Genomic DNA, 25317 nt, shown 5'->3' on the forward strand with positions numbered 1-25317 from the left:
AAAAGAGGCAATAGATTATTTCAACTTGCCATAAGCACTTTTTAAAAACACGCCGGTACGGGATAGGTATTGACTGATGGACGGACTTTATAAAGTAAAAAAAGTCTCAGTGAAATTGGAGCTGATATCTGGCGGATGGGCTAACCTTCTAGATAGCTGGGGATCTAAACAAAGGACAAAGGAGCCTAAAGGACAAGGACAAAGATCCTAAATGGGAATCTGTATACAAAAAAGCCAGTGAGTTTTGTAGGGGGAAAGAAAAAGAAACTATTGAAAAGACACATTCGCCTCTTACAGAATATGAAGACTTAATGCATCATAGCATTGTCACCAAATGCGGTAGAAGTTTTCTTAATCTGAGGTCACCGGTGGTTCAGAAAGGAAACAACTTGTGCTATATTGGTGCGATGTGTCTACAGACACCCTCAGAAAGCCAGGGATGTCCTTAACTTATGTGCAAAATTGTGTTTCAGTGCTCTTTCCTGGACTATGGGTCTGTAGCCTGCCATGGAACCTTTGAGACCAAACCCTAACTTGGACCTGACCCAATTCTAGGTTGGGAGGAAGACAGGGAGACGCAGTATCTCACCCCTAAAACAAGCGAGACCAAAGCCAAGACAGAGATGCTTTAATAGCAGGAGGACGGGAAGTACCCTCTGGACCGGGGAGAGGGCCGTGGCAGCGTTAACGTTAACTGCGGCAGCAGAAAAAGCGCACGTCGTTAAGCGCGGTGTCATCGCGGAGGCCCCTAGGCCGCTCGATCTTGGTCTGCAAGCCGCACATGCCTTTAGGGCACGGCTCACTCCAGTCTCCAAAATCTCCCCAGGCCAGGCCAGGCCCCTCCAGCTCCGTGCTGTCTGAGCAGCGGAAGAGCACGTTGTTCGCAGCCGTGTTGTCCCCAGGCGTCGTGGGTACCTCCACGCGAAGTGAGAAAGCAACGAGGAAGCCGCCGCCGGGACACCACTGCGGCTCACTCCATGCACCCCACCTTCGAGTTAAGAGACATGTTGGTTCGGCGGATGCCCTCTACCCACCTCCAGCCCGTCTCAGCCTGAGGGCCTTCCCAGCCAGGTGCTGCAATGACCCGGGTGGGTTCAGTCTAGTCTTCCACCTATTCTCCAGGTCTAAGCTGCACCCCAGCTCTGGAGGAATGTGCCTGCCGGGAGGGTGTGTGTGAAACAGAGAGGGGGCGTACTGCCAGCCTAAGGGATCCTTAGCCCCTGCTCCTCACCTGCCAGACTGGGACTCCACCACGTGCGTGTTGCGCTCTGCATTCCCGCGAGCGCAGTGCAGCCGGATCCCGTTCAGAGCGGTGTCGTCTCCAGGAATGCCTTGGGGGGGCTCCAGCTGGGCGTCAAGGAGATGAGGGATGAGGATGAGTCAAAAGACTGCTCCCCTCTACTCTAGGGTCCCACTCGTGGCCTATAGTGAACGTTCAGTCCCTCTGTCCCCTCTGATACTTAGGCCTGGGCCCCCACCTTGATGGAGAACCCGCTGGCGAAGAATCCATCAGGACACATCTCGGGCCAGGCCCAGTCGCCCCAAGGGCCCCCGTTGGTCACCTCGATGACCGACGTATAGCCGCTCGGACCATTTGCTAGGGCACGTCGGCAGCACGTCGCCCACAGCAGAAACAGCAACTTGTCTCCTGCACTCTGCTTCATCTCGCAGCCTCTGTGAGCCTGGGGCTCCTCCCGCACGTTTATACCACCTTGACCCCTAGGAGGGCTCCAATTACGGAAGAGTCGCCCAGATTAAGTGACACCGGAAACTAATCCCCGCCCTGAACCCTGCAGCCTTGATTCTCTGCTCTGCGAGACAGGCTCGCAGCGCCAGAGGAGGAGGGGCAGCCAGAGCCAAGGAGCTGAAATAACCATCTCTTTACTGGACGCTCACTATAGGCCACTGAATTGTGGTTAGCGTTTTGCAGGTGTGCTTTATTTAATCCTCACTACTATTTTAGGAGATGGGAATTACCCCAAAATCACAGTCAGCAAGCTGGGAAACATTCCAACACTGGGAAATTGGGAGCCTAAGTCTGGAGATGAAAGTGATAGCTCTGGAATCCCACCGGACAGGATTGGTCGTGAGCAAACCCGGGGACCTCCAGGATGTGAGGGAGCATCAGAGAAAGAGGGCAAATCCATAAACTGTGGCAACTAGTAAGGGTCTTCTTAGCGATTGGGACTGTGACTCCTTGAGAACCTGGGATACCCATCCACCCCAGAAGAAAATATACATAGAGACAGGATCAATTCTAAATTTGTGAACAGGGTACTGAGAACCAGAGATGTTGCAGCTTGCATTGCTTCTCACTTCCCCTGTATGTTTTTCCCGCTATGACCACCAGGTGGACTCCTAATTTGCAAAAAAGAAAACTGGCTCAAATTTGTCACAGGGGGCACTGCCTCCGATTTTGTCTGCCCTTCACAAGTATTTGTTTATTCAATATATAATTTTTTAACAGTGACGTATTTTGGCCCAGGCAATAGTCTAAGTGCTGTAAGTAGAGCAGCAACCAAGAAAAATAAGGCCCCCGTCTTCATCAAAGTTCACATTTCAGTAGGGGAGACAGATGATAGATAAATTTGCCAATGGACCTTGAGCTCTGTGAAGGCACTTTTGACGCCCAGTACAAGGTCTAGCATGCGGAAGTAAATACTGGTCTGACGAATAACTGAGGAGCCAATCTGGAGTTTAAAAAACTAAAGCACAAAAATGTAAAAGATAAAGCCTAAAGTATATAACCAAGAGGTCATGCATGCAGATCAAGACAAAGTCCCCTGCACATAGGATAGAGAATTTAGATGTGGGTGTTCCCTGGATCAGGTGCCCCATGCTTGAACTTAATAGGTAAGATTAATGGAGCAATTGTAGTAAGCTTTTCCATTTACAGTGTTTGTATATACATTATCATTTAATCCTCACATGAGGTTTTCAACGTGTCTCTTATCCTCAATTTATAGTGTAGGGAACTGAAGCCCAGAGTTAATTTAGGGCCACACCATTGCCCAGTGAGGAAACTGGTTCTGACCCCCGACTCTTCTCAATACCCAGGCTTCCTCTTACTACAACCTGGGCCCTTCAGAGAAGGGAAATGTAGAAATGCGTCATTACTACCAAATCCCTCAAATCCTCTTCATCAGGTCCCTCACCTCTGGGATGCTGCCCTCTGGGGCAAAGGGCACAGGGGAAGGGGCCTTATAGGTTAATCATTAATCCTTTACACCTCAGGGCACCACGGGCTTCTCTCCCCTTCTGGAGGCGGAAGGACAGGACTGGCTGGGGGCCGGTGAGGGGCTGGTGGTCCCAGCAGCAGCCATGGGGGTCTTGCCACCTCCCCAGGTGCTGAGGCCCTGGTTCCGCCATGCAATTCCTTTCATTATCTTCGTGCTGCTGCTGCTTTATCTCTGTGTTCGGAGCCTTGGTGGGTGGCCCCTTCCCTCACCTGCTCTGGGAGAAACCCAGGAAGCCAGGCCCTCGGGACCTAAGCTCTCTCCTCAAGCCCTCACCACTGCCTCGCCTCTCCGCAGGCGCCCTCTCCGGCTGCCAATATGGGTCACAGTCCTGCACTCCCGAGGGACCGCCGCTTTTTCAGGTACAAACTTGGGACAGGGCTGGGACTGGGAGCTCCAGGTGGGACAGAGAAGTGGAACCAAGCTGAGGATCTGGTGAAAGGAGGGTCGTCCTTGTCTCCCCTCTCCCGCCAGAAGCTGAAAGTAAAGCAGGAGAGACACCAGCTAGACCTTAGGAATTTCTTCAGAGCCTGGCTGGGCTGCTTGGCGAAGGCGACCCAGCAGGCTAGGGGTTCTGCTCCCGTCCCCTTCCCCTCATATCTGCCCTCCAGGTCCGGCAACAGTCGGGACCCCTGAAGGCTTCGGAGCTGGAAAAGCCTCAGTGTCTGGGCCCCCAGGGTTTACTGGGCCGCATGATGAGGTCGTTCCGTGACAGTATGAACCCCGAAGGGGATGTGGAGTTGTCGCAGTACCTGGCAGGATGGAGGGAGCTAGTCAAGTGAGTGGTCTCCCACCCCCAATCCAGTCCCCACCTCTTTGTGGGGCTCCAACGCCCTCTCAAACCTTCCCACTCTTCCCACCACAAAACACACAGGTTCCTAACTCCCTTCGGCTCCATCTTCGCCTTCGCCACAAGCGAGGCCTTCACCAAAGTGACAGCCCTCGAGGCTCGGGTGCGCGGCCCGGATGCGGCGCACTACAGGTCGCTGGCGGCCATGGCGGCGTGGGAGCGGCGGGCGGGACTGCTGGAGCGGCCCGGGATCGCCCCTGCACACTCGGCCAGGTCGTCGGGCTCACGAACAATGCTCTTGCTGCACCGTGCGCTACGCTGGTCCCAGCTCTGCCTCCACCGGGTGGCCACCGGAATGCTCGGAGGCCCGGACGCCGGCGTGCAGTGCAGCGACGCTTATAGCACCGTCCTGGCCCCGCACCACCCCTGGCTCATCCGTCAGGCTGCCCGCCTCGCCTTCCTCGCCTTCCCCGGTCGCGGCCGACTGCTCGAGCTGGCATGTCCGGGAGTCAGGGAGGCAGAGGCGCGGGCCGCGCTGGCCCGGGCCGCAGACACGCTAGAGGATGTCTACAACCGTACCCAGAGCGTGTTGGCCGAGCGCGGCCTGCTCCAACTAGCTTGAAGCCAGCGGCCGCCGCGACCCGCGAGGACTGGAGCGCTCTGAGGCGGGATCAGTTCAGCCCAGGGGCGCCCCCTAGGAAGGGCCACCCGCGGCTGGGGTGGGTGCAGCTCGATACCCCGCCTCTTCGTACGTCATTTTCCTTGCAGCCCCGCCCCTAGCGGGTGGGTTTTTGAGGCCCTCCCACTATCCGAAGACGGGGGAAGAAGGGAGGAGCTGTGGGGAAATAAAAAGTATTCTGTAAAAAAAAAAAAAAAAAAAAAGTATTCTGTAGCCCTGGATTTCGGGTGTTCGTGTGATGACGGGAGGAGCTTAAAGGAAATAGAAAAAAAATGGATGTGAGATGTGTCATCCCTGTTCCCCGGCAGCCGAGAGACTCACGCTTCTCCTGGCCTATCTCAACCGCTCCTGGCTTCATTTGCCAATCAAATGCCAAGTCTCTAGCCCAGACCTGGCTCCTGAGCTTCAGCCCCCATAAAGCCAACTCTCCTGGACACCTCCACAGACACCACAAATACAACAGGTCCAACACTGATCCAATCACCTCTCCCGGAACTGCACCTCTGCTTATGTTCCCTGTCTTTGAATAAATGGCACACTTTATTGTCAACTATCCGAGCCTTAAACCCGTGCAGCATGCCGCCTACCAAGCAGGTGCTCAGCTCAATAATATATGTTTATTAAATAACTTCTTTGGGTACTCCCACAACAATAGTGAACATGAAAGAGCTTGACCATGTCATACATTGATAACTCCCAAATTATAACGCCAACCCGCTTTCCAACTGGACTCCAAAAACCTAGATATACACCTCCTTTATTCAACATCTCTTGGATTTCAGCAAGCATAGCAAACATAATATGTCTAAAACTGAGTTTCTAATACCCTCTCCTCCCAAAGACTCCCTTCATAGTCTTTGCTACCTCAGTAAATGACAACTTCATTCTCCCACGTCCTTAAGCCAAAAACCTTGTACTGTTCCTGACTCTTCTGTTTCTCTTTCATCATACACACATCTAATCTGTCAGAACCTGACCACTTCCCACTATCTCCACTACCACCCTTGTCAAGTCAACTTTACCCATCATCTGGAATATTGTAATAGTCTCTTAATTGTCTCTCCCACATTTGGCCTTCCTATAGCATATTTTCAATAGAGCAGCCAAAGTGATCCTTTAGAATGTAGATGATATCATGTCACTTCCTTGCTCAAAACTTTTTTTTTTTAACTTAAGCAGGAAATTTTCTGGATCATATTTTCAGTTGAGAATAATTAAAAGCTTTATAAAGGCCCTATGTGATCTGACTCTATACTAGCCAAATTTACTTCCTCAGTGTTCATTAAATATGTCAGTCATGATCCTACCTCAGGACCCTTGCACTTGCTCTTCCCTCTGTCCCAAATGTTTTTTTCCCAAATAAATGAATGACTTCTTTCTTTACCTCCTTCTTGTCTTTATTCAAATGTCTCCTCAGTGAGACCTTCCCTAATTATTCTTTCTATAAAATTTCAACACACACAAAGACACCCTTCCCATCTCCCTTCCCTGCTTTGTTTTTCTTCTTACTATGATTCACTATCTAACATAATGTATATTGTATTTCTTTGTTGGCTTGTTGTTCCCCCCACCAATAGATGTAAGCTTCATGGGTATAGGAATTTCTGTTTTGTTCCCTGCTTGTACCTCCAGTGCTTCAAAACAGTACCTGGCACCTTGTAGACATTGAACAGGTTTTTGCTGAATAAAATGTATGAGCACTAAAAATAGTTCAGATGAGGGGAGCTAAGAATGTCAAAAACAGGAGGTTAAACAACAATGTAAATGTACTTAATGCTACTGCATTGCACACCAAAAATAGTTAAAATGCTAAATTTTATGTTATTTTTGTTATTACAATAAAAATTTAAATAGTAAACAGATGTAGTTCTGATCAGGTGGGCAGGAGTAAATTCATGAAGGACCCTGTAAACTATGTTCAGAGATAAGACTTTATCTCGAGAATTAATTTTAAGAAAAGGATTATCCAGATCATATTTGCAATTAAAAAATCAGCTTCAGCTGCATTATGTAGAAAGAGTATGGCAGATTCAGAGGAGGACCGCCCCACACAATAACAACAAAATACACATTCTTCTCAAGTGTATATGTGACATTCTCCATGATAGATCATATGTTATGCCATCGAAAAAGTCTAAATAAATTTTAAAAGGTTAAAATCACAAAATATTCTCCAACTAAAATGGAATGAAATTAGAAATCAATAACAGAAGGGAATTTGGGAAATGTACAAATATGTGGAAATTAAACAACACATTCCTAAACAACCAATGGGTCAAAGCGGAAATCTCAGGGAAAACATTTTGAAATTAGTGGAAAGGAAAACAAAACATACCAAAACTTAGAGAGGCAGCATAAGCATTGTTCAGAGGAAAATTTGTAGCTGTAGATGTCTATAGAAAAAATGAAGACAGATCCTAAATCAATAGCCTAACCTTCCACCTTAAGAAACTAGAAAAAGGAGAGCAAACTAAACCTAAAGACAGTAGAAGGAAAGAAATAATAATCAGAGAGGACATAAATGAAATAGAAATTAGAATCAATTAAACTAAAAATTGGCTCTTGGTAAAGATCAACAAAATTCACAAATTTTTTACTAGACTGACCAAGAAAAAAAGAGAAAAAGACTCAAATTAACTAAAATCAAGAATGGAAGCAGGGACCTTACTATGAATCTTCTAGAAATAAAAAGGATTCTAAGAGAATACTATACACAATTGTAGGCCAACAAATTAGATAACCTAAATGACACAAATTCCTAAAAAAAAAAAACTACCAAAAATGACTCAAGAGAAAATAGAAAAGATGGCTAGACCTATAACAAATAAAGAGATCAAGTTAGTAATAAAAAAAGAATCCCACAAAGGAAAGCACAGAACCAAATGTTTTCACTGATGAAATCTACCAAACATTTAAAGAAAAATTAGTACCAGTCCTCCACAAACTCTTACAGAAATAGAAGAGGGAACACTTCCCTACTCATTCTATGGGTCGGCATTAATCTATTACCAAAGATATCACAAGAAGGGGAAAAAAAACACTACAGACTAATATATTGTATGACTAGAGATGCATAAAATTGTCAACAAAATACTAGCAAACCACATATGAAAAGGATTATATACCATGGTCAACTGATTTTCAACAAGAGCAGCCAAGACCATTCAAAAAGGAAAGAATACTCGTTTCAAAAAATGGTGCTGGAACAACTGTATATCCACAGGAAATGAATTGGGGACCCTACTTCATATCATATGCAAAAACAAACTCGAAATAGATCATAGACCTAAAAATATAAGAACTGAAACTATAAAACTCTAGGAAGAAAACAGAGGTAAATCTTTAGGCCTGGATTAGGCAACAGAGTCTTGGATATGACATCAAAATCAAAAGCAACCAAACGAAAAGAAACCGTACTTCATTAAAATTTAAACTTTTTGTGCTTCAAAAGACAGAAATGAAGGAGGTGAAAAGACAATCTATAGAATGGGAGAATATATTTGCAAATCATATATCTGACAAAGGTCTAGTATCTAGATTATAAAAAAGATTCTTACAACACAACAGTAAAAAGACAGCTCAATTTAAAAATGGTCAAAGACTTGATAAGACATTTTTCCAAAGAAGGTACACAAATAGTCATTTAGCACATAAAAATATGCTCAACATCACTAATCATTAGGAAAATGCAAAAAACCTAAGAGAGCAGTTCCCACCCACCAGGATTGCTAAAATAAAAAATTCACAATGACAATTAATGAGGATGTGGAGAAATTGGAATTTTCCATACATAGCTGGTAGGAATGTGAAATGGGACAGCTGCTGTGTAAAACAACTGCCAGTTCCTCAAAATGATGAACAAGTTACTGTATGACCCAGCAATTTCACTCCCACTATAGACTCCTAGGAATATACCTAAGGGAAATGAAACTATAGTGTGGGTCATACTAAGTCAGAGACTCTCGGGCCTATCTTGAAGTCTCTCTGAACTGCAACTGGGTTCAACTACATTATTCTTGCACAGTCCGATAAGAACCACAGTCCGTGAAAACTGATTTTGAGTTTTGTGTTCGCAGGCCACGTTGCCATCAAGCGCTCACTGTCGCAAAAGAACCTTCCCCACATTATTTCCTTTCCCTTCTGCCGTCATCCGCGGCATAGCTTCACCCCCAGAAGGCCTCAGAGCACGACTAGAGCGAGTGACAGAGCGCTTTACGACAGTTGCTTCGCGGCAGCACTAGAGGAGGAAGATGGCGGCCACCTTAGTAGCTGCCCGGGGAGCGGGACCACTACCAGCCTGGGGGCCGGAGGCCATAACCCCCGACTGGGAAAACCAGGAAGTCTCCACAGGGGTGAGGAGGGGCTCGGAGTTCAGGAGATGTGTACATGCGTGTTGCGATGGAAGGATAAAGCCTGAGAGGGTTGGGAGAATTGTGGGGGGAGGAGAGAGGTAGTCTGTGATGTGCTCAGGGCAGGGGAAGAGGTGTTCTGAGGATGCTGGAGGGTGTGGTTTTTAGGGGTGGGAGGGGGAAGGTAGGCTGAAGTGTGGAATTCTGGAGTCTCTCGGGACGAGAGTTTAAGGCTGGGATGGGCCTTTGGGGGTTGAGGATTGCAATTCTGGTGTTGTGCGGGGTGTTGAGGCCCCTGTGAGATTTGATTATGGGTCAGTGGTGCATGACTTTCGTACTCTAGAGATTGGGTAGAGGGATCATTGAGGTTTGTATGCCGGAGAATGTGGAGAGGCCCAGACTTAACACTTTTTTCTTTTTCCCAGACCACTATCATGGCCGTACAGTTTGATGGGGGCGTGGTCCTGGGGGCTGACTCCAGAACAACCACTGGGTGAGCCCAGGGCAGATATATGTGAAAGGTCTTCCCATCTTTCCCTTCTTTCCTTGCCTGCCAGCCTGTCCTTACCCTCCACAGACAGCTGTGGGAAGGGAGGTTTCTCCCCTCCTTGGAGATAAGGATTTGTTCCAATTTCTGCTTCTACCAAGTTTCCCTCACCCTTTGGTGAAATTCTTGCAAAGTCTGTTCTCCAGCCTGCTTCAGTTTGAAGCAGCTGAGGGAGTGGATAGTAATGGGGTGGAGGTTGGTGAACAGAGGGGTCCTTCCCTCACTGTTTTGCCATCCTGCAGGTCCTACATCGCCAATCGAGTGACTGACAAGTTAACTCCTATTCATGACCATATTTTCTGCTGCCGCTCAGGCTCAGCAGCTGATACCCAGGCAGTAGCTGATGCTGTCACTTACCAGCTTGGTTTCCACAGGTGCTTGTGGGCAGGGGAGGAGCAAATATCTGAAGGAAGTTGGGACCTGAGGAGCTAAATGGTGTGACTTCCAGGTCCTGACACTGCCTTCTCTATCACTCCCCTTACCCTCTAGCATTGAGCTAAATGAGCCTCCACTGGTGCACACAGCAGCCAGCCTTTTTAAGGAGATGTGTTACCGATACCGGGAAGACCTGATGGCAGGAATCATCATTGCGGGCTGGGACCCCCAAGAAGGAGGGCAGGTCAGACACCACCACCCCACCTCCAGAGCACTGGAGCCGTGCTTTTGATCCTCTCCCCACCCAGCCATTTACTATTTCTCTTGTTCTCTAACTCACTTGTTCTTACTTTTAACTCTTCTCAGACCAATCCCTCAGTGAACGGGTGAATGTGCATGTGTTGCGGGGAGGGTACAGCTGATAACTCTTTTCCTCCCTCCATCTGGCAGGTGTACTCAGTGCCCATGGGGGGTATGATGGTAAGGCAGTCTTTTGCCATTGGGGGCTCTGGGAGTTCCTATATCTATGGCTATGTTGATGCCACCTATCGAGAAGGCATGACCAAGGAAGAGTGTCTGCAATTCACTGCCAATGGTGAGAACTTGGGCTTTGGGGCCTGTGAGCTTCAACCCCCTTACCCAGGCAAGACCAATGTTCCTTATTCCTTACAGTGACCCCAGTACCTGACTCTCATCAACTCTCTTCTTTTATCTACAGCTCTCGCTTTGGCCATGGAGCGGGATGGCTCCAGTGGAGGGGTGATCCGTCTGGCAGCCATTGCAGAATCAGGGGTAGAGCGGCAGGTACTTTTGGGAGACCAGATCCCCAAATTCACCACTGCCACTTTACCACCTCCCTGAGTCCTTGGATTCTAGAATACAATAAGAGATACCCTGTACCAATGCAAAATTCAATAAACAGTTTGTTAAAGAAAATCTGGGTGCTTTGGGGTTGTTTTCTTGATCCCAAGCCTTAACTTGTCTGGCCAACTCCTGTTTGTACAAACCATTGCCCTAAGTTCCAAAGGAGTTGGTGAGGAGCTTTTGCAAAGGTGGTTTTCAAATCTCTTTCTCTAGACCACTTTCTCCCACACTTCCTTTCCTCTACTATATCCAAGTCCTTAAGACACCATAGTGTGATTGATGTGGAAGCAACCAACAAATGACATGGGTAGCTACTAGCTCAAGGCCAGAAGGACTCCGGATCTCCAACCCAGACTCATGGTCCCCTCTCTCCACACTCAACTCACCTCATCCTGTCAGGAGCAGTAATGTGATGACTTCCTTCACTTTTGAGAGAAAGGTGAACCTAAGGTGAATATTGGGTGAGAGAGGGCAGCCCCTGGAAGTGCTGCAAGCCAGGTCTGGAAGCTTCCAATCCTGAAGGGAGTGTGTGAGGGTCAGTCAGTCGTCGGTCCCTTGGATGGGAGTCTGAGAGTGGACTCTCGTCCCTCCATGGCTGTCCTCATTCAAGCCAGGGACCTACAGGAGCTCAGTGGTGCTCATTAGCAGTGATCGATATTCTCAGTCTTGGCCTCACTCTTCTTTTCTCTATTCCATAGTTCAGGGAACTGGAGGAACCACATTTGAAAACTGCCCTAGAATATAATCCTGCCGTTGAGGTTTTGGAGGAGATAAGAGAGGGCTCCTAAGGAGGCAGGGAGGTCCTAGATTAAGTGAAGAAGAGCAGAGAAGGTTCTCTGACCGCACACATGTACCTCAAACTCAACCAATAGAGGACTTTTGATTTTTCTGCAAAACCTGTTCTCTTGGTCCTCCCTGCTTCAAGGCAATGCTGATTCTTCTCTTGCACTCCACATTCAGTCTGACAGTAAGTCCTAAAAACTGCTCACAAGTGTGTCTAGAAGTATTCTCCCCATCACCACACCACTGTCTTAATCCAGGCCACCATTGTCTCTTGCCTGGAGGATGGCACCAACCTCCTATATGGCTGCTGCTTCCACACTTGCCCTTCTACAGACTCCCCAGGTAGCAACCAAAGTGATCTCTAAATGTAAGTTAAATCATGTAGTTTTCCTGCTTAAAGGTACTTAGTGTCTTAACATTCCATATAGAATAATATTGTAGCTCTTTAGCATGGCCTAGAAGACCCAACAGGTTCCCTCAATCTTGACATTGGTCACTGGCATTTTTTGTTTCCTAGAACCTCAGTGGGGTTACACTTACATTTGTTTTTTCAGCTTGGGACTGCTCTTCCCTGATTCTCTTTTTTTAAAATAAACTATTTTCAGAGCAGTTTCAGGTTCACAACAATTGAGCAGGTGATACAGACATTTCCCATCTACCCTCTACCCCTACATACGGATAGCCTCCCCTGCTGCCAATATCCTGCACCAGTGGTACATTTGTTAAAAACAGAACCTACACTGACGCATTTTGCAATTTTCACATGGCTACTCATCATCCAGGTCTCAGCTCAAATGTCACCTCATCAGAAAGGCCTTTCTTGACCACCTGAAATTTAAGAAATACCACCTGCCTCCATCTTGCTCTCACATTACCCTATTTAATTTTCTTCATAGCAGCTCTTATCACTGTCTTGTATTAGGCTTACTTGTTTACTTTTTGTCTACCACCCCAATCAAGATATAGGACATTTCTGTCACTAAGTTCCCTTGTGTGTCCTTTTACAGTCAATCTCTTGCCACAGGCAACTATTGATCTGAATTTCATCACTATAGGTTGGTTTTGCCTGTTTCGGAGCTTGATATAAATGGAATCATGTAGTATTACTCTTCTGAGTCTGGGTTCTTTCAGCAGAATTGTTTTGAAATTTACTCATGTTGCATGTATTAACAGTATGTACTTTTGTAATAACAGCTTTATTGAGATATAATTCACATACCATAAAATTCACCCTTTTAAAGTACAATCCAGTGGTTTTTACTGTATTTACAAAGCTGTGTAACCACAACAATTAATTTTATGACATTTTAATTGCCCTCAAAAGAAACTCTACCTATTTGCAGTCACTCCCTTGTCCTCTTTCTCTCCAGCTACTGGTAACTATTAGTCTACTTTCTGACTCTATAGATTTTCCTATTCAGGACATTTCATCAAAATGGAGTCATACAAATGTGGTCCTTTGTGTCTGGCTTCTTTCACTTAGCATAATGGGTTCAAGGTTCATCCACGTTGTAGCATCTATCAGCACATCATTCCTTTTTATGGCTGAATAATAATATTCCATTATAGGGATACACCACATAATTGTTGATAGTCATCGGTTGATAGTCATTGGGTTGTTCCTATCTTTTTACTGTTTGGATAACACTATTATGGATATTTTTGTAGTTTTTGTGTGGACTAATGTTTTAAATTCTCTTGGGTATATACCTAGGTGTGGAATTCCTGGGCCATATGGTAACTATGCTTAACAGTATGAGGAACTGTTTGCCAAGGCGGTTGCACCATTTTACACTTTATTCATTTCTATTGTTAATAGTTTATGTACCAGAAATTAATCAAAATTAAAAACTTCTGCTCTTCAAAGCCACATTAAAAAAAAAAAAGCCACATTCTGGGAGGAAGTATTTGCAGTATGTATCTGATATATATCAGATAAATGGTTTTATTTAATAAAGGATTTGGAAAAGTTTGGCAGTTTCTTATAAAGTTACCATACACTTATTATATGACCCGGCAACTATACTCTGAGCTCTTTACCCAAGAGAAATAAAAACTTATATCCACTCAAAGACATACACAGGAATGTTTATAGGAGCTTTATTAATAGACAAAAGCTAGAAACAATACAAATGTCCATCAAAAGAGATTAAGAAATCTGCTTTAAAAGAAAAATGGGAATATTTGTCTTTTAGAACCTGAAAGTTTTCCTGCGTCCCCGTAAGCTCCAGGAGAGCAGGTTCCGCGACTGTCCTGTTCACTATTGGACTAAGGGCGCAATAGTGAATGGATGAAATAATGCAAGCTTGGCGTCCATCAATGAATTTGTAGCCACCATTCCTCCAGCCTTTTATCATTCTTTCCGTCTACAATTGCTGGCCAGAGGCCAAGCCTGATGTGGTTCGCAGCTGGCCGAGGAAAGGGGTACCGGAGCGTCCCCGCAGCGGAGGCGAGTCTCTTCAGGAGCCCAGGCAGTGCCGGAGGCCGGAAAAGGCGGGGGTCCCGCGGGGAGCGGTGGAAAGTGCGCAGGGTACAGCGCCCACGCGGCGGCTGCAGGGCGCACTCAGACGGCGCGGGACCGACGACAGACTGGCTGACAGCGTCAGCCGGACGCACGGAGCAGGCCGCGCGTCCCGCAGCGCAGAGAGCGGCCCCCGGCCAAGAGCCGCGCGCAGGGCGGCGGGGCGGGCCGCGGGGGCGGGACAGGACTGACGAGAATCCTGCGGAGGAGAGGCCGGGGGCCGTCCCGCCCCCGAAGGCAGGCCCCGCGGCCCGGCCCCGCCCCGGCTTGCTGGGGTGTGGGCTCCGCTCCGGCTCCGCTCCTCTCGCTCTGCTCGCGAACCCGCGCTGGCGCCTGCTCGGGCGGCTCGGGTGAGGCGGCCGGGGAGGGGGCACCGCGGAGCTCCCGGGCCCGGGAAGCCGGGTGGGGTCGGGCTTGGGCCCGGGCTGCGGGGCCTCCTGACTCAGCTGCGCGCTGAGATTTCGGGGTTTTCCTCCCGGGCGGGGAGCGCGGAACTTCCTCTATCCCGCCCGGACCCTCTCTCCCAGCTGGCCTGGCGAGGCTTGAGCCCCGGAGGCTCCGGACCCCCGGCGACCGCCCCGGGGCCCCTTCCCGTCTTCTGCTCTGCCTCAGTTTGGGGCCATCCAAGCCTGGCCGGGTGTTCCTCTGCGCCCTGGTTACGGGACGGGAGGCGGGGCTGCGGGCTTGTGGATGAAGGACCGAAGGGGGGTAGAGGATAACGGTGGGTTGAGGGGGGGGCGTTGCAGACCGACGGGGTCGTCATCAGGGAGAGGTTGGGAGTCAGAAGAAGCCAGGCAGATGGGGGAAGAGGGGAACCTGTGGGAGGCAGAGGACCCTGGAGGTGGGATGGGGGACAGGGTTCTGCAGGGCAGATCACCTCCTTGAGACCTCTCTATATTTCTAAGATGATGGCAACCCCTGAAAGCCTTTTCCCGTCTGGGGGCGATCTGGACTCCAGCCAGTTACAGATGGAGCCTGATGAGGTGGACACTCTCAAGGAGGGAGAGGACCCAGGTACACACGGAGGATGGTCCTCTGGGAGAGGAGCATGAGGGGGTTGAGACCTCCAAGGGACCACATTCCCACTTTCTTTCCTCTTAGCTGATCGGATGCACCCCTTTCTGGCCGTCTATGACCTTCAGCCTCTGAAAATGCACCCCTTGGTGTTTGCCCCTGGGGTTCCTGTCACAGCCCAGGTGGTGGGCACTGAGAGATACACCAGTGGATCCAAGGTGGCTGGGCTGGCACCGGGAGGGGGTAAAGGGAGGGCTGGCCAAGGTAGGAGGGGCTGTATGCAACCCAACCATGGGACATCCATTCAGTTCCTCACACCCCCAGGTGGGAACCTGCACTCTGTATTCTGTCCGCTTGACTCATGGCAACTTTACCTGGACAACCAAGAAGAAGTTCCGTCATTTCCAAGAGCTGCATCGGGACCTCCTGAGACACAAAGTCTTGATGAGTCTGCTCCCTCTGGCTCGGTGAGGGGGACCAGACTGCTTCCTCTGAAGGGCAGGTGCCCCACACCCTGGGGCAGCCTGTGCTGCCATTGCCCAGCCCCATCACTCCTTTGGGTGGGTGCCTGTCCCACCCCCGGGGCCACAGCTTTTCCTCCTCCAGGTACTTCCCCCCATTCTGGCCACTGAGCCCCCTTCCCTGACCCCGGTTACCAGGAAACCTTCCCCACTGGGCTCTTCCTGTCCATGGTTCTGTGCCGTGTCTCCGCTGGGCTGGATGCCCAAAATGCCTTTGGCAGCCTTTTCTTGTCTCCATTTTCAGGGAGAATAGGCGCCTTGCTGCTGCCAGTTTCTAGGACTCCTCTCCTCCTCCAAAGCCCGATTTCCAGTGCTTCAGCCTCCCAGCCCTTCCTTGACCTTCACCCCATCCCTTCCACAGGTTTGCTATTGCCTACCCTCCAGCCCAAGAGGCAGCTAATAGAGAGATGCCCTCTCTACCCCGAACAGGTCCTGAGGGCTCCACCAGACATGCATCCAGCAAACAGGTGCGACCAGGAAACAGGTCCTTGGGCAGGCATTTGGTGTGCAAATAGTTCTGGTCCCATCTGTCTCTGTCTCTCACCCCTACTTAGAAATACCTGGAGAATTACCTCAACTGCCTCCTGACCATGTCTTTCTACCGCAACTACCATGCTATGGTGAGGTCTAGGGGCTGGATGCCTGGGTCTTTTTATGTGGAACAGTATAATCAGATCCCCAAGGGGCAGAAGACCAGGTCCAGTAGAGCCTGAGGAGCTGAAAGCCAGAGTCTCTCCTCTGAGTCTTTGTCTTCCTCTGCAGACAGAGTTCCTGGAAGTCAGTCAGCTCTCCTTTATCCCAGACCTTGGCTCCAAAGGACTGTGAGTGTCTGAAAGCCCTCACCCAGCCATCTACAAACATCTGGATCTCTCCCTGCCTGAGAATGGGGAAGGCAGTGCAAGGTGGGCAGGGGGTCTGGATTCCCCATCTGGCATCTCTTCCTGACTTTCCCCACAGGGAGGGGGTGATCCGGAAGCGCTCAGGTGGCCACCGAGTTCCTGGCCTTACCTGCTGTGGCCGAGACCAAGTGTGTTATCGCTGGTCCAAGAGGTGAGGCCTGGCATGGAGCAGCTGGGCATGGGTGGGGGTGAGGAAGGAGATCCCAAGGGCAGGAGGAATGGATGGAGCCCTTTCATTCCAGGTGGCTGGTGGTGAAGGACTCCTTCCTGCTGTACATGTGCCTTGAGACCGGCGTCATCTCATTTGTTCAGCTCTTCGACCCTGGCTTTGAAGTACAGGTGGGGAAAAGGAGCACAGAGGCACAGTATGGGGTCCGGATCGACACTTCCCACAGGTAAGGCCTCTTGGTGTGAGCAGGCACCTGAGAAGTGAAGAGCCAGCCAAGGCCCTGAGGGGAGTTGAGTGGAAGTGACCATGGACTTTGTAGGAAAGGAAGGCATTTCCACCCCTCAGGGAACTGGTCTAGCCAGATGCTTGGGACTGCTCTTACAGTCTGAGCCCAGGGAAAGGGCATTGAGCATAAGCTTGGGGGAGGGACTCTCAATGTAAAAGAAAAGGCACTTCATTTGTTCATTTGTTCACTCAACAGTCCTGAGTGCCCCCTACAATACCTGGTGCCAAGAATCCAACTGTGAATAAGACAGATGTATGCCCTGCCCTGTGGGGTCATGAATTAGGGACTAAAGGCAGAAGGCGGAAAGAGATGGTAGCTAAAGAAGGGAAGTTGCTGGTTAAGACCAGAGGTATAGAAGGTAAGGACTGTGCTCCCATTGTTCCTGTCCAGGTCCCTGATTCTCAAGTGCAGCAGCTACCGGCAAGCTCGGTGGTGGGGCCAGGAGATCACTGAGCTGGCCCAGGGCCCGGGCAGAGACTTCGTACAGCTGCACCGGCATGACAGCTATGCTCCACCCCGGCCTGGGACGTTGGCCCAGTGGTGAGACACTGACGTCCCTTCTGAGCTTGTCTGTGACCTTCTTGCCCCTTGGTATTCTCTGAGTCCTTGATCCTCTTTTATCTCCTCTGACCCCTCTGACCTCAATAACCCTCCTCTTTGACTTCCCGAATCTCCCTGATCACCTGACCTCTTTAACCATGCTGATCTCTGAATACCCTCTGATCTTTCTGACCCCTAAACTTGGTAATCTCTGGTCAGGGACCTTTTTAAGCCTGTTTTACCACACTGACCCTCTCTGTACTCTATGATCTCTTCCAATCTCTCTGATGTATTGATTCATTTAATAAACATTTTCTAAGCACCTCTGATGTGCCAGGTCCAGTGGTGGGAATAAGATACAGTCAGTCCAGTAGGTGATTCACTCACAAAACAGTGGGAGCTTGCCATGCTGGTAGTAGACAGAGAGTATCGAGGAGGAGCATCTTCCCCAGCGTGGGGATGTCAGGTCTGGCTTCCAGAAAGCCTTTGCAAGGAAATGGAGAAGGACAGTCCATGCAGAGAAACTGGGAACAGCCTGGTATATTTAGGAACCACAAGGACAGACTGTTGTTACAGCCTGAGGAGGAGCAACCAGAGAAGAGCCTGGGAGCCGGCAGGGCCTGATCAGCGCTCCACAAGCTGAACTGAGACAGTTGAGCTTTATCATAGGCAGAGGGGAGTTGTGGAAGGAATTTTTTCCCTGGTGGTGGTACTGAGATTTATTTTTCAACATAAGAACTAATAGTAGCTAATATTTATATAGTACTTACTATGTGCCAGGGACTGTGCCAAGTATTTTGCTTGTATTAACTCACTGAATCCTCACAGTAGACCTATGAGGCAGTATGAGACAGGTACGGTTGTTACCTATATTTTGCAGATGGGAAAACTGAGGTAAGAAATTAAGGAACTTGCTCCAGGTTGCATACCTTGTAAACTAGGATTCAAATTCAGGCAATCTGGGTCAAGACCCTGCCCTTAACCATCATAGTGGACTGTTAGTTATTAACAAGTCAGACAATATGGAAACATATGAAATAAAAAGTTAACGTATCCATTCATTGCACAACTCTTTACCCCTAGTCCTTCCTTCTTCCCTATTCCCTCCCCCAGCAATCCCATTCCTCCCCCAAGAAATAACCCTGGCAATAGTTCAATGTTTCTCCTCCCAGACCTTTTCCTGCGTATTTTCATATGCTTGTGCATATGTGTTACTTTTTATTTTAATGCACATGAGATCATGCACTCTCTTCTATGACTTATTTTTTCACATAATACATATGTCAGATATTAGGCAGTTAGGTTATTTCTCATTTTTCATTCTTATGAGTGATGCTGCAGTGAACACAGTCTTTGCCTAACCATTTAATAGGATGTATTCCTAAACATAGAATTACTGTGTGCATTAATGGTATTAAGGAATATGTGCATTTAATATTCTGATAGATACTGCCAAATTGTCCTCTAAAAAGGCTGTGTCCAACATATGTTCCCACAGTCATAGACCATACTTACATCCCCACATGCTAATACTGTTACCGGTGGTTTTAATTTTTGCCAGTGTAGTGAAATTTTAGAAATGTTATTTCATCTTAATATCAATTTCCTTGTTTACTGGTGAAACTGAACATCTTTTCCTGTGACTGACCATTTTAATCTCCTTTGTGAACTGTCAGTTTTCATTCACTGCTCATTTTGCAGTTGGTTTATACAGCCTTTTCTTATTGATTTGTTGAAACTCTCTTTATATTTCATGTATTATTCCTCCTAATCTTTAGTCATTTTCTTTAGTTTATTGTATCTTTTGTAACTTTCATTTTTATTTAGCTACTACTGGCAAATGTATCCCCCTTTGTTGTATCTGATACCATCTGACCGCTCTGGTCACTCTCGATCTTTGATCCTGCTGTCACCTCTGACCCATGACTGTCCTCCGGTCTTCACTCTCCAGAACTTTCTGGCTTCTGAGTTCCCTGACTTCCTTGGCTTGGCCTCCCCCCAGGTTTGTGAATGGGGCAGGTTACTTTGCTGCTGTGGCAGATGCCATCCTGAGAGCTCAAGAGGAGATTTTCATCACAGACTGGTGGTAAGTGGGGGCAAAGCCAGGCAGAAGGGACAGGATAGGGCCTGGGGCAGATCAGTTTATGGGTCAGAGGAGGGAGCAGAAGGGGAGGAGTGACTGGTCATCTAGGGCTTAGCTTGCCCCTCACCCCTGCCCTGAATTCCAGGTTGAGTCCTGAGATTTACCTGAAGCGTCCAGCCCATTCAGATGACTGGAGACTGGACCTTATGCTCAAAAAGAAGGCGGTGAGGAGAGTGGTCAGGCTGGAGGCGAGGTGGTGGGGATTGCCTCTGTGTGGAGGTGGGTTAGAAGGGACTGCAGCATGGGGAAGGTAGGGAATCTGAGGCTGCAGGGGGAGGAAACATACCCATCCTGGCTCATTGTCTGGCAAACATCACCTCTTCCTCTTCCCTAGGGAGAAGTGAGACCTCCCTCTTTGTGCTCTTCCTCTACCTGGTATAGCCTTCTCTCCCAGTACCCATTATACTTATTGTGTTCCCTGGGACATACACGTCTATCTCGCTGGACTAGCTGATATCACTAATTCCAGTACAAGGCACAGTGTCTGCTGTGTTAGGGACATCCACAGATGTTAATGGATGGGAGGAAAGACATGGGTGATGGAAGGTGGGTGGGTGGGTAGATGATGGAAAGGGAGATGGATGGAAGGTTGCAAGGTTGGAAAGGCAAATCAATAGGCGGGCGGGTGGGCAGATGGATGAATGATAGGTGGTAGACAGGAGACGAGCAAATGGTTGGGAAGGTGGATGGATAGATAACGATAGGTGGGCAGGTGTGTGGATGGATGAGTGCTCACCCACCACTAAGTTTGCTGCAAGCATCTGAGCAGGGTGTCAGGGGCAGAGCATCCAGGATCTGCAGGCTGGGTAGAGGGACATACAGGAATCCTGAGCGTGGGGAAAGGTTGCGAGGGTAGAACGTGGCCATTCTGAGAGGCATTAGGATCTTATTCCCTCCCTCACCACCAGGAGGAGGGTGTGCGTGTGTCTATACTGCTGTTCAAGGAAGTGGAGTTGGCCTTGGGCATCAACAGTGGCTACAGCAAGAGGGCCCTGATGCTGCTGCACCCCAACATAAAGGTGACTCTGGGCTGAGACCCATCCCATGCTACAGCACTTTTCAGCACCGTTTCCCATCCCCTAGCCCTTGCTTTCCTGGAATGTCCCATCCTTCTATTTTTCTAGACTCCCAGCACCAGCTCTGTCTTCTCTCACGTAAGCCCACCCTCATGAACTCCTCCATATCTGCTTCAGGTGATGCGCCACCCAGACCAGGTGACGTTGTGGGCCCATCATGAGAAGCTCCTGGTGGTGGACCAAGTAGTGGCCTTCTTGGGGGGGCTGGACCTTGCCTATGGACGCTGGGATGACCTGCACTACCGACTGACTGACCTGGGGGACTCCCCCAAATCACCTGCCCCACAGGTAACCCCTCAATGCCTTCCTGAGCTCCCCCAAACTGAGCTAACCTAAATCCATACCCCTTCTAGCTCCCAGCTACTCCCTGCCAGGCATTCCAAGTGCTGCCCCCACTCAGAGTTTCTCTGCCTTTCTGGGACCCCAAGAATGCACTTTGAAGATACTATGACCCAGTCCCTTCCCCATTCCCACTATGCACCCCCTTTCCTCTAGAGATATCAAATGCTGCTGAAGGGGAGGGCCAGGGAATTAAACTCTTCTGTTCCATTCTTACTCTCTGTCTCTCCGTGTCTCTCTGTTTCACAGTCTTTCAGTGTTCCTATCTTCTCTTTGGCCCTGGCTCTGTATGGCCCTCATGACCTCTCCTTGCCCCTGGCTTGGGTGTGTTCCCCCTACAGCCCCCCGCCCCATTCTCAGACTCTCCAGACACCCCAGACCTCTCTCACAACCAACTCTTCTGGCTGGGCAAGGACTACAGCAATCTTATCACTAAGGACTGGGTGCAATTGGACCGGCCATTTGAGGGTGAGTGTCCCTTCTTCCAAAACCCTGGAGAGCTGGGAGCAGGGGCAGAACTCAGGGCTGAGATGAGCGGGTTGAGGATAATGCCACTTTTGCTGTAATCGCCTCCTTCTCCTCTGTGCCTCAAGTGTCCCCAGGAGACTATCCCTGACCTCTCCCCAGATTTCATCGACAGGGAGACCACACCCCGGATGCCATGGCGGGACATTGGGGTGGTCGTCCATGGCCTACCTGCCCGAGACCTTGCCCGGCACTTCATCCAGCGCTGGAACTTCACCAAGGTGCTCACTCCCTCCTGGAGGTTGGGAGGGGCCAGGGGCAGCTTGCCACCTCCCACTGACTCTGCCATCCTTCCCCCTCAGACTACCAAGGCTAAATACAAAACTCCCACGTACCCCTTCCTGCTGCCCAAGTCCATCAGTACTGCAAACCAGCTGCCTTTCGTGCTCCCAGGGGGGCAGTGCGCCACTGTGCAGGTGAGGCCCCTGGCTTCAGCCTTCCTGCACCTCTCCCTCCCTTCAGTCCAGTGCTCCCACTACTGTCCTTGACTTGAGAGGGCCAGGAACCACGTCATATTGCCGTCCCCCCAGGTCTTGCGGTCAGTGGACCGCTGGTCAGCAGGGACCTTGGAGAACTCCATCCTCAATGCCTACCTGCACACCATCAGGGAGAGCCAGCACTTCCTCTACATTGAGGTCTGCCTGGGGTGAGGGCAGGGCAGAGAATGGAGGGGACATCCCAGGAGAGAGACTTAGGATCAATCACTGAGGGCTGGTGTACCTGGACCTGGAAAATTGCAGAAGCCTGGGGCCAGGGCCTGGAGCCTGGGGGTGGGGATGGTGGCTGGGAGCTGAGGGTAGGGGCCCAGCTGCTGACGTCTGTCTTTGGTCCCTGCCCCAGAATCAGTTCTTCATTAGCTGCTCAGATGGGCGTACAGTTCTGAACAAAGTGGGTGATGAGATTGTGGACAGAATCCTGAAGGCCCACAAGTAAGGTGGAGAGGCAGAAGGGTGGGGTCTGGGGGGCGTGCTTTAAGCCCAACCAGAGGGGTGGGGCTTTGGGAACAGGTCATGCTCCTGACTCCATCCTCTTACCCAGACAGGGGCAGTGCTTCCGAGTCTATGTGCTTTTGCCCCTGCTCCCAGGTTTTGAGGGCGACATCTCCACAGGTGGCGGTAACGCCATCCAGGCCATTCTGCACTTCACTTACAGGTGAGCCGCCCAGCCAGACTCGGCCTCTCCAGGACCCCATCCCACCCACGCCGTCATCCTGACTCTGTCCTAACCCCTTCCTGCTGGACTTTTGAGGTTATCTCTCTCCTGAGAGCCACCACCCAACCTGTACCTCCCTCACCCATTCTTTTCCCCCAGGACCCTGTGCCGTGGGGAATATTCAATCCTACATCGCCTCAAAGCAGCCAGTGAGTGCTGGGGACTGGGGACTCAAGCCCTGGAGCCTGGAGAGGGGGAGATTGGAGAGCTGGGTACCCGGAGGTGGAGGGAAGGAGGTTATCATTCTTGAATGTTTCTGCGGCCACTGCCCTGAGACCACAGATGGTCTTTCACTGCAGGGAGAAGGAGATAGACTGGTTTCTGCAAGCTTCTGAAGAGAGGAGGACAGGATAGGGCTCCATCTACATAGGGAGGGCACCTCTCACCTCCCTCCCTCCTACCCCCATTCTCTTACTCACAGTGGGGACAGCGTGGCAGGACTATATGTCCATCTGTGGGCTTCGCACGCACGGAGAGCTGGCCGGGCATCCAGTCTCAGAGCTCATCTATATTCACAGCAAGATGCTCATTGCAGATGACCGGACAGTCATCATTGGTCAGTGTGGGATCTGGACCCCGGGAGAGGAGGGTGGGGAGAGGTGGAGCAGGACCCTGCCAGGGGTAGTGGGGCAGAGGGGGTGATGGAGAGTGCAGCTGGAGGCCAAAGAAGGTCTGTTGCTCACAGGTTGGTGGTCCAGTAGGGGTGATGGGTGGGGAGGCCCCGTGGGCTCAGGCAGACACCCTGCGTCTTGCACCCACCCCAGGCTCCGCGAACATCAATGACCGGAGCTTGCTGGGGAAGCGGGACAGTGAGCTGGCTGTGCTGATTGAGGACACAGAGATGGAACCATCCCTCATGGACGGTGGGGCCTATCAGGCGGGCAGATTTGCCTTGAGTTTGCGGAAGCATTGCTTCAGGTAGAGCCGGGCGGGGTGCTATAAGGTGTTGGAGAGAGGTGGGAAAGGGGAGGTCTGCCTTTTGAGCAGGTGTGAGGGTTGCTTAGAGGTAGTACTGGGATTCAAATAGGCAGACTAATCCAGTTTAGGGTACCCACAAAGTAGGAGTACCGAAAAAAATAAGAAATATTTTTTAAATCATTTGGTCTGTGTTTTAAAGCATCAAAGTAATTGCTACAGTAGATACAAAATTCCATTGGACTCATTTACAGTATTTCACTGCTTAACATTTCATCTCCTTTGAGTTGCCTAAGTAGGCACAATGTAACCTTTCTGGTACTCGGGTGCCCCAAGGATCTCAGTCTGGCCCTGTTGGGCCCCCTTTCTCCTGCAGTGTGATTCTTGGGGCAAGTGCCCGGCCAGACCTGGATCTCCGAGACCCTGTCTGTGATGACTTCTTCCAGTTGTGGCAAGACACAGCTGAGAGCAATGCCAATATTTATGAGCAGGTGGGCACTGAGGGGAGCTGGCAGAGGGAATTCATGGATTATCTTGTTTGGGGTCGGATGGAGAGAAGCCCCACCACACAGTCATTCTTAGAAGGGGGATGAGGGCCTGGGGTCATATCACAGGATTAAGTGGCTCAGGGTCAGTATGGGGGAATATGGTATGGGGTGTGGGGGCATCCAGCCCAGCTGGGCTTGGACTTTTGCCAGAGTCTCTCCAAGTCTCATTGGCCTCTGTGCCCCCCAACCACAGATCTTCCGCTGTCTGCCATCCAATGCCACGCGCTCCCTGCGGGCACTCCGGGAATACGTGGCTGTGGAACCCCTCGCCATGGTCAGCCCTCCTCTGGCCCAGTCTGAGCTCACCCAGATCCAGGGCCACCTGGTCCACTTCCCCCTCAAGTTCCTGGAGGATGAGTCATTGCTGCCCCCCCTGGGTAGCAAGGAGGGTGTGATGCCCCTAGAAGTGTGGACGTAGCTGCGGCTCCAGCCTGCTAGAGGTCACCAGCCACTGGGCTCCACTGAGCCTGCCTCCCTGCTCCCTAACCCTGAGGACTGAGGGCAGTGCCCTTTGAGACATGGGGACGGCAGGCAGCCTTGAAGGGGACGAGAGAAGTCACCGAGGACCCTTTCTTGAGAAGCAGCCAACAAGAACACTCCCAACCCTGGGCCGGGGAGGCAGGAGAGGGTCCCAGGAAGCTCATCCTCCACGGTGCCCAGCTCAAACCTCTGTTACAGAGAAACGACACTCCTGCCAGGATGCCTGGGGCCACTTGTACTCCTAGAAGAGCAGGCTCTGACCTGCGCCTTCCATCTCTCCATTCTTCCTGCTGCCCTGGAACCCCCTCTTGCCCCAGGGCTTCTCCCCACCCATTACTGCCAAGGTGGAGGGAAGGATGAAGCCACTCCTGGCTTCAGCCCCCCGCACCTTCCCGCCATCAGGAGGTGTGGAGGGGTAGCACACTAACTCCCTCCACCAACCTGCCAACAGACACTAATTTTGTATCAGTTCAGTAAGCATTTCATAAATAAAAGCATAGAAAAGG

At 50.2% G+C, this 25317-nt stretch overlaps 4 protein-coding genes across 8 annotated transcripts; 3 read left to right on the plus strand and 1 right to left on the minus strand.

Annotated features, from left to right (window-relative positions):
- Window positions 1-611: 611 nt before the first annotated feature.
- On the minus strand, window positions 612-3571 carry VMO1 (vitelline membrane outer layer 1 homolog). Its single transcript, XM_036896164.2, has 3 exons — window positions 1479-3571; window positions 1232-1347; window positions 612-988 (listed from the first exon to the last, which is right to left on the minus strand). Exons 1-3 carry the CDS (start codon window positions 1662-1664, stop codon window positions 691-693), a joined length of 600 nt encoding a protein of 199 aa, XP_036752059.1. The 5' UTR covers window positions 1665-3571; the 3' UTR covers window positions 612-690.
- GLTPD2 (glycolipid transfer protein domain containing 2) lies at window positions 3299-5221 on the plus strand. Its single transcript, XM_036896162.2, has 4 exons — window positions 3299-3427; window positions 3534-3598; window positions 3848-4014; window positions 4111-5221. The coding sequence occupies exons 1-4, from the start codon at window positions 3322-3324 to the stop codon at window positions 4646-4648; spliced, it is 876 nt and encodes a 291-aa protein (XP_036752057.2). The 5' UTR covers window positions 3299-3321; the 3' UTR covers window positions 4649-5221.
- A 3676-nt stretch (window positions 5222-8897) lies between these two features.
- On the plus strand, window positions 8898-10912 carry PSMB6 (proteasome 20S subunit beta 6). Of its 2 annotated transcripts, none has more exons than XM_036896067.2 (6): window positions 8898-9057; window positions 9480-9547; window positions 9844-9975; window positions 10091-10220; window positions 10427-10571; window positions 10695-10912. In XM_036896067.2, exons 1-6 carry the CDS (start codon window positions 8956-8958, stop codon window positions 10835-10837), a joined length of 720 nt encoding a protein of 239 aa, XP_036751962.2. In that variant the 5' UTR covers window positions 8898-8955; the 3' UTR covers window positions 10838-10912. The 2 variants fall into 2 exon arrangements, with proteins under 2 accessions (XP_036751962.2, XP_057356961.1); XM_057500978.1 differs by having other exon boundaries at window positions 10675-10906.
- A 3181-nt stretch (window positions 10913-14093) lies between these two features.
- Window positions 14094-25317, plus strand: PLD2 (phospholipase D2). 4 transcript variants are annotated; one of them, XM_036896060.2, is made up of 27 exons: window positions 14094-14494; window positions 14672-14865; window positions 15050-15158; window positions 15246-15376; window positions 15483-15625; window positions 16041-16146; window positions 16234-16299; window positions 16442-16500; window positions 16637-16729; window positions 16821-16973; window positions 17424-17573; window positions 19576-19659; window positions 19802-19880; window positions 20625-20735; window positions 20910-21080; window positions 21381-21599; window positions 21725-21877; window positions 21959-22072; window positions 22187-22291; window positions 22497-22585; window positions 22695-22808; window positions 22968-23017; window positions 23290-23424; window positions 23633-23786; window positions 24160-24274; window positions 24525-24605; window positions 25010-25317. In XM_036896060.2, the coding sequence occupies exons 3-27, from the start codon at window positions 15050-15052 to the stop codon at window positions 25169-25171; spliced, it is 2946 nt and encodes a 981-aa protein (XP_036751955.2). In that variant the 5' UTR covers window positions 14094-14494; window positions 14672-14865; the 3' UTR covers window positions 25172-25317. The 4 variants fall into 4 exon arrangements, with proteins under 4 accessions (XP_036751955.2, XP_036751956.2, XP_036751958.2 ...); XM_036896063.2 differs by having other exon boundaries at window positions 14340-14494; window positions 21473-21599; window positions 21759-21877; XM_036896061.2 differs by lacking the exon at window positions 14672-14865.

Source organism: Manis pentadactyla, chromosome 4 (assembly GCF_030020395.1).
Source record: "Manis pentadactyla isolate mManPen7 chromosome 4, mManPen7.hap1, whole genome shotgun sequence".
Taxonomy (NCBI): domain Eukaryota; kingdom Metazoa; phylum Chordata; class Mammalia; order Pholidota; family Manidae; genus Manis; species Manis pentadactyla.

Bases quoted from the DNA above. Each gene is read 5' to 3' on its own strand.
- VMO1 (XM_036896164.2), bottom strand. From the start codon at position 1,664: ATGAAGCAGAGTGCAGGAGACAAGTTGCTGTTTCTGCTGTGGGCGACG. The intron at 1,348-1,478 runs GTGGGGGCCCAG...CTTGACGCCCAG, and splicing joins CCAGCGGGTTCTCCATCAAG to CTGGAGCCCCCCCAAGGCAT. The intron at 989-1,231 runs GTGAGGAGCAGG...CTTAACTCGAAG, and splicing joins GTGGAGTCCCAGTCTGGCAG to GTGGGGTGCATGGAGTGAGC.
- GLTPD2 (XM_036896162.2), top strand. From the start codon at position 3,322: ATGGGGGTCTTGCCACCTCCCCAGGTGCTGAGGCCCTGGTTCCGCCAT. The intron at 3,428-3,533 runs GTGGGTGGCCCC...GCCTCTCCGCAG, and splicing joins TCTCTGTGTTCGGAGCCTTG to GCGCCCTCTCCGGCTGCCAA. The intron at 3,599-3,847 runs GTACAAACTTGG...TCTGCCCTCCAG, and splicing joins AGGGACCGCCGCTTTTTCAG to GTCCGGCAACAGTCGGGACC.
- PLD2 (XM_036896060.2), top strand. From the start codon at position 15,050: ATGATGGCAACCCCTGAAAGCCTTTTCCCGTCTGGGGGCGATCTGGAC. The intron at 19,660-19,801 runs GTAAGTGGGGGC...CCTGAATTCCAG, and splicing joins ATTTTCATCACAGACTGGTG to GTTGAGTCCTGAGATTTACC. The intron at 21,081-21,380 runs GTAACCCCTCAA...TCTGTTTCACAG, and splicing joins CCAAATCACCTGCCCCACAG to TCTTTCAGTGTTCCTATCTT.
- PSMB6 (XM_036896067.2), top strand. From the start codon at position 8,956: ATGGCGGCCACCTTAGTAGCTGCCCGGGGAGCGGGACCACTACCAGCC. The intron at 9,976-10,090 runs GTGCTTGTGGGC...CTTACCCTCTAG, and splicing joins TACCAGCTTGGTTTCCACAG to CATTGAGCTAAATGAGCCTC. The intron at 10,221-10,426 runs GTCAGACACCAC...TCCATCTGGCAG, and splicing joins ACCCCCAAGAAGGAGGGCAG to GTGTACTCAGTGCCCATGGG.